The following is a 7341-nucleotide window of genomic DNA, read 5'->3' as shown; positions in this document are numbered from 1 at the left end:
ATCTGGCGCAACCCAGTTTTCCCGCCAAGGAGCAGCCCATCCTTCGGCGAGCACAGGCCAGCTCGAGTTTGGCGGCTGCATTACATGAAAACCAGATTCCTTTTTTTTTTAAGGCCTTACTTTTTTGAGACCGAGGGCGCGAGCAGGGGAGGGGCAGATGGAAAGACACAGAATCCGAAGCAGGCTCCACCCTCCGAGCTGTCAGCACAGAGCCCGACGTGGGGGGTGGGGACGGGTTCAAAGTCACAAACGCAAGATCGTGAGCTGAGCTGAAGTCAGACACTCAACCGACTGAGCAACCCAGGCACCCCTGAAAAATATTCCTTTAGCACCCCGGAAATGTTCATAGGATAAGCACCTCAAAATGGAGAATGGCCTCCTCATGGGCGAGGCAGCGGGCAAAGTCAGTAACACTGCTTCCGCTAATGCATTCATCCCGGCGCACACTTAAGTCGGAGGCAGTTAAGACGCGCTGGAACACTACTGCACTTGACCCTACCTTCTGACTTAAGCAAACACATCCCTTCCTCCACACGTGGTGTTAACAGCATTGTCACACAAAATGTTTCTGGGCCAGCTGGGAAAACACTCTGTGACAGGTATCTCCCACTCCCATTGAGGAGATGTTTTTTTAAGATCCCACGTCAGAATTCAAGGAACCCACACCTTCATACAAATTGTTAATGAAAATAAGCTTTATTACATCAAGTAATAAATACATACAAAGATGCAAACAGGTTTAATCATTTTCTTCCAGATGTTTGGATCAACTTACAGGAGAGGCAGGACTGAAATCCACACACAGTCTTAGTAGGAATATTTTTGGGGGTTCTCGTTAGGTTTGGTAGGTTGCTCTTTCTTCTGTATTTATAACTTGTGCATTTTTAAGTTTGACCTCAAAGCACTAATAGTCATGCAGGCAAATGCTTAAGCACAAAAGAAGTTACATTAAGCGGAATCCACACCATGTGGCAAACGTATGCACTAGAAACAAACCCTGGAGTTGTTCTATTAGCTTATGAAAAGGAACGAAGAACAATCTGGGTAACATAACGGTATTCAAAAGGGAGAATAAAACGGAGACTCTGGTATCTTTGCTGTGAGACAGGTGTCTTTTCCGTGCATCTTCTAAATCAATGCTTAAAAAAAAGTAAGAAAAGAAAAAAAAACCTTGGGTAATTCCTAACTATTTAAAATGTAAATCCTAATCAACTGCAAAATATTTCTCAATCTTAGAGCCTCATGAACCATGGAAGGGGCACGGGAAGGAAAAACCAAACTGTTACCATATTGAAAACAAAGAGTTTCTTGTGAACGTGGGAGCTGTGCTAGAACTTCTCTTCTTGGAAGATGGAAACCTTCCGCACTAACAGGCAGCTAGGATCTGGCGTTCCGTTCCGTTTCCGCCAAGCACTCCCGAACCAGTCCTCTGGCGTGAATGATGCCTGGGAGAGAAGCAGAGGCTGAGAATCATGCGGCAGGGCCCTTCCAGAAAGAGAGGGCCCTTCACAACCCAGCTGAAAAACCCTCACCCTGGAACGGACCTGGGGACGGTATCCAAGCCACCCCAGGATTCCAGCGGCTCGGAAAGCCACCAGCATCCTGTCCCCTCCTCGGAGGCCTTCGCTCCTGGCCAGGACTCCTCTTCCTGGCTCCCTGACAACCCCTCCCCGCACACAAGCGGCCAGCCAGCAAGCTCTCGTCACGTCATGCCATCAGATGACTCGAGTAAACGTGTCTCCCGCTTTCATTAAGCCTGACCCACTTTGGAGATTCCATGACTTCAGACCATTATTTTCCTCTGGCTTCTTCATATTCTAAACTCTAGAAAGGGCTTGTCCAATGTCCAGCCTGCACAGTTAGGATGCAAGACTGCTCACTTATGTTTGACCGTGGTCCACAGTGACGTCTGCCCACTGGCGTGCCTCGGGCACCTTCTGCCCTGCTACATACGCCCCGTGCATCTTTCTCTCTGCAGTGATGGTTACGGTTTGGTTGGTGGAGTTTTTTTGTTTTGGCCTTTACTGAACTCCGTGGAGATACTGATCTCATTTTAATAGACACCAAGAATCTATTCCTCCTGAGAGATGACTGCCGGAGGGCACTGTGAATGACATCCCCCAAGTCACGTAGGCGTCCCACATGTCACAACTCTTATCTCTGAGCTTTAGAGGACCTTTTCTGGAAAGGGCCAGACAGTAAATATCTCCAGCTCTGTGGGCCACACGGTGTCTATCACAACTACTCAACTCTGCCACCATATCGACAGAGGAAGTAGCCATTATAAAAGCAATGGGTATGGACATCTTCCAATAAACCTTTACTCATGGACACTGAAATGTGAATTTCAGACAATTTTCACATGTCACGAAATCAGTTTTTAACCGTACAAACTAAAAACCATTCTTGGCCTACTGGCTACAGTGTGCCGATCGAGCTCCGTGCGCCTGACTCCCGGGCGCCTTTTATGACCCTTCTTCGCCTCATTATGGCATAAACTTGGCTAGCTTGTCCTTGGCTTATCGGTGATCATGACCATGGGACCAGCTACTCACGCAACACATGCCCTGGAAGGGTCCCCGGGCTTATCTGTATGCTGACTTGAGCCACTGGTTTTTTGGGTGACTGCAGACTGCCTGCTCGACTCTGGGGTCCAGTATCTCTCCAGAGATTTCCACCCAGGGAACCAGCACACCAGGTGCCAGGACTGTCTTGCTTCTCCGGACTCCAAACGGCAGCCCCGACGCAGAGCGATGCCCACCTCACCCCCAGGTTAGGTCAGGGTCAGTCCCACCGCTTCCCAAGTCCTCTCCAGGTCCAGCCTCTAACTGCCAGCTCCCCTCCCGCACGCCTGTGCCCTTCAACCAGCCAGTCAGCTGGTGTCCCCACAAAGGCTTCGTCAAGAGCGGCGAAGGCCACAGCAGCCCCTCTTGATGCCCCACGTTTATAACCACAGAACGTTCCTCTCGTTTCTCTCTGAATTTGCCTCTCCAACCTTCTTCAGAAACCCCAGATCCCTTCTGAAATTAAACTGGCACCTAGGCCACTGCTGCTCTGAACTGCCACCTTCTACACCAGAAACCCTCTTCCCTCCCCACCCGACTCACGTAGTGAGGGGGCAGCCTACCTCACCTGCTCCTGTCCTCAGCCGGGCAGCCACATCTTCATGGAAGTCCCTTGTTTTCTGTGGCATCATGCTCCCGCCCACCCTCCCCCTCCAATCACAGAATTTCGCAGTGTTCTTGCTTTCCCTGCCCAGGCTGGGCCAGCCCCACGCGCCCCCTCAGGCTCTGCTCCACAGATCTCACAGCAAAGGGAAAGACAGAGCCAGGACCGCAGGACTCCTGGCCACCGGCTCACCCGGGGGAGGGAGCCTCGTGTGTCTGGGCCCCTGCGGCTCCCCGGGACCAGTGCCGGCCAACGGGAGACGACGCTGCAGGATCTGCGCCGCACAGACTCCTTGTTTAAAGCACGTGGACCCTCTGGAGGCGCGCAAGGCCTTCCCGTCAGATCCCAGGGACGGTCTCCATCCCACGCCCCCGCCCCCGCTGTCCCTGCCTGCTGCCGACATGCCACACGGGAGCCCAGGGAGCCCCTGGGGTGTGGGGGACTCTCCTCCCAGAAAATCCTTCCCAGCAGTTAGCACCCAGCAGGGGGGCGGCGCGCGTCTGGGGAGTCCGGGGCCCACGACTCACCTCGTTTTAGTCTCTCCATGGCGCTCTTGCTCCCCGCATAGGTGGGTCTGATCTCCTTCCCCAGCTCCTCGATGATGGCCAGCAGCTCGGCGTATTTGCTTTGGGGTACCTGGCTGTTCCCAGTTCCCTAGAATGAGAAGGAAGAGTTTAGATGGACCGAACCCTAACCTGACCCCAAGGCCACGGTCAGGGCCCTACCACGAGCCAGCCGCAGCAGCGAGGGCAGGGCGGGGAGAGGCCGGCCCGGAGGGTGCGGGCTGCGGGGCCTGTCTGCCATCCCCTACGCTCTGCGGCCCACGGAGCTTTTATCATCTCAAACGAGGAAAAACGAGGACTGGTTTTCTGGGCAAGAAAGGGTAACACCGGGAATTTCCAAGGACCCAGGTGAACGTGCCAGAACATCCCGGGGCAGGGGGGCAGGAGAGGGGGGGCGGAAGGGCCGCCCAGAGCAGGTGCACGAGGCAGGGGCCACCCCTCAGGTCAGGAGGACTACAANATGAGTGGGGCGGGGGGCCCCGGGGACCCCAGTGAGGCCCCGCCTGCTCCTCCCTCCTCCTCTGCTGCCTCTGCCTCCCGGCCTCCAGGGCCCCCGCCTGTCCTTGCCCAGCTCTTCAGCGCCCTCCGCGCCGCCGCGGATTCTTCAGGCAGTTGCGCTCCCGCGCCCACACCCACTTCTGCCCCTGGGACAGCAAGGCCCGGGGGGGCATGGCCGGCCACCACCCCATCCCAGGGGCAGCCTCCACGGCGACCTCAGAACGCAGCCACATTCCCGTGGCGGCAGAGAACCCTACTACGGCCACGGCCTGGCCAGGTCCCTCCATGAGGGACAGGCAGTGAGGCCAGTGCCAGCGTCGACCCGCCCAGTGGTGAGGAACGGGATCTCTGCGAGGTCGCCAAGCAGGGGTCAGTCTCGTAAGTGGCAGAATCAGGTGGAAACCCAAGCAGCCTGGCTGAAGAGCCACCAGCCCCCGATGAAGTGCATCTGGGCTCCAGGAGGATACGGGCCCGTCCTCTATCTTCGCTGGGGCCATGACCTTGTGGGGAGGAAGCAGGCAAGGGTCCCCTCTCCTCTGTCCAGAGGAGAACCTAGGTCAGGCCTCACTTCCCCAAGACCAGGGATCAGAGACCCCAGCCAGGGACACACACAGGCGGTGGCACCAACGAAACAGCAGGTGCTCAGGGCTTCTAGCCTTTCCTTGGGTTCTCCCACCCCCNCCACAACCCCCACCCCGCTCTGAGGCCTCGAGACTTGAACACAACACCAAGCCAGAAAGCTCAGACGGCTGCTCCGTTACATCGTTTTTACTCCTTCATCTGTCCCACCGGCTCCCCGCCCTGGACGGTGGGAAGCGCGGCCCCTCAGTGGCCAGGCCAGCCCCAGAGCCGCCCCCACCCCCCCGTGCCAGGCATCCCCCCACTGCCTACCTGGGTGTAGCCTAAAGACGGTGGCCCGTAGTCACTGAGCAGCTGGCGGTACTGTGAGGATGTGGCCATACTGGTGGAGGGCGGGTGCACGCTCCCAGCTATGGGGGAGGAGAGAAGAGTCAGGAATCGTGTAGTTGTGCCCAAAGCAAAGACTCTGGGTCTTGCAACAGTCCGCCTGCCCAGGACCCATGCCATCAACAGTGGTCTTTTGTCTTCGTAGGATACGACAGACACCCTGCTCCCGTCCTCTAGTTTGGTGATGGCCGACGCAGCCCAGATGAATCGTAGGCTGCAGCTCACTGCTCCTCGTAGCCACCACCGGAGAGGACGCCACTCATCAGCCACCCAACTTCCCATCCATGCAGTCAGGATGGGTAGCGCGGATGAAACCCGCTGCCGCTCTCAGCCTAATCCTTGCTAGTCCCTTTTCCCTGGGTCCCGCTCCCCAGAGGTTCATGACCTAGAGCCCCATCACTGCCACAAGAGGCCGCCGGCTCCTCCGGCTGGTCTGCATCAGGCTAAAACTTGTCGTGTGCCCAAATCGCTGCTGGCCACACGGTAAGGAAGGCAGACAGAGGGTCTGGAGGATGAGACACAACCCTGGCTGGAGATGGGTTCACTGGACACCAAGTCCGGGATCCAGAGGGTATCACAGCTTCCCTGTGTCCCCAGAAGCCTCTCCATCTCCCTGAGCCCCCAGGGCCCCCTCCCCAGAGAGGGGACAGGACTCCTGACGGTCTGACTCGATGCCCGGATGGCTCACATCCAAAGAGGGGAGGGAGAAGGCCCCGTTTGTGGACTGCAACACTCGAAGACACCGTCCCTTGGCCGTGAGGGACCACGTGGGGACAGGACCCAGCTAAGAATGGAGACTCCTGGATGGGGGCTGGGGAGTCATCAGCAGGGAGTTTCCGGCTCCAGCTCAGTAGCTGGAAGCATGCAGACCCATAATGGCGTCCAAGTGGCCATTAGCGGGTAGAGGATGTCCTGCAGAATTACAAGCAGCGGTAACCATGGAGAATTTACCTAGCCCTCCTCGGCGGCCGCCGCCTGCCTCCACGCCCAGTCGAGGAGCAGCTCCCCCTCTGCCTGCCGCCCCCAGAGCCGAACGGTCTCGCGCACACGGCGGACTACGCAGACTTGGCCCCGGGGATGGACAGCTGGTGCCAGGCTGGCCAAACCGACCAGCTGCTCATCTGGTGTGAGCAGGGGAGGGAAGGGGAGGAAGGAGGCTCAGGGGCTCAGGCGGATGGAGTGGAAGGGGCCCGAGGGGGGGCCTGGAGCCCCTCTCTGTAGAGAGACAAACAGTCCAGAGAGGGGAGGCGGTCCCCTGAGCCACATGGCACAGAGGAGGCTGGCCCCCTGACACCTGTCCCTCCCTCCAGGAGCTGGGGACAGCTCTGTATCCAAAATGCCTTCCTCGCTCTCAGGCCTGCGCTGGATCTCACCCACCCACCCCCACCCCCACGCCCCAGGACCCAGGTTTAGGCTCAAATGTGGGATGCCCAGTCAAGAAACAAAGGTTCTGCCACCTCTAAGCTGCTCGGTAGGCACATCACTGGGCCACTCCTAGCCTCAGTGGCCATGCCTCTAAAGTGGGGATGATAAAACACCTGGCCACGGGCGCATGCCGCTCAGGACAGGGACGCACTACTAGCACATCCGTGACCTCCATCCAAGGCAACCGTGCACGTGCGGCAGCCCGAGCACAGGAACGGGGCAGGGTGGGTGCACCCCAAGCACCCCTCGCCACATCAGCCAAACCCCAACTTCCTGAACCCTCTGATGCGGGCAGTGAGTGGCATTTGCAGCCCCAGGCCCGGGTCCCAGTCCTGACGCTACAAGACATCGGCCTCTCTCCGAGGCCAGGATGCTAAATGTCCAGGCCACAGGGGACGGATCACCACAGAGCACCTCAAGTGTCTAGAAGATTCCAGTTCTCTGGCAGGAGGTGATGGGACTCGGGGGTGCGTTCCCTGCACTACCCTTCGCCCTCACCTCTTGTCGCTCGTGTCCCTGTTTCTCGCCTCTGCGGCCCATCCTCTCTCCTAGTGACGAAGGCCTGGGCCAGGAGCCGGTCTGGCTGTGCCACTGCTGGCCGTGTGACCTTGGACTAGGGCCTTGCCTCTCTGGGTCTCAGTTTCTCCATCTGTCTAAGGGAATGGTTCCCAACAGAATGTCTAAACGCTCTAGGTCCCACTCTTCCACGGGGCTAGGGTTC

The 7341-nt window shown here is 57.7% G+C and overlaps 1 protein-coding gene across 1 annotated transcript; it reads right to left on the bottom strand.

Annotated features, from left to right (window-relative positions):
• Positions 1-677: 677 nt before the first annotated feature.
• Positions 678-5252, bottom strand: CDK2AP1 (cyclin dependent kinase 2 associated protein 1). The gene is made up of 3 exons (XM_077748033.1): positions 5121-5252; positions 3696-3822; positions 678-1445 (listed from the first exon to the last, which is right to left on the bottom strand). Exons 1-3 carry the CDS (start codon positions 5187-5189, stop codon positions 1378-1380), a joined length of 264 nt encoding a protein of 87 aa, XP_077604159.1. The 5' UTR covers positions 5190-5252; the 3' UTR covers positions 678-1377.
• Positions 5253-7341: the final 2089 nt, after the last annotated feature.

The sequence above is a fragment of the Crocuta crocuta genome, unplaced genomic scaffold (genome assembly GCF_008692635.1).
Source record: "Crocuta crocuta isolate KB4526 unplaced genomic scaffold, BGI_CrCroc_1.0 scaffold29, whole genome shotgun sequence".
In the NCBI taxonomy this organism is placed as follows: domain Eukaryota; kingdom Metazoa; phylum Chordata; class Mammalia; order Carnivora; family Hyaenidae; genus Crocuta; species Crocuta crocuta.
This window is presented reverse-complemented; position numbering and strand designations above follow the sequence as displayed.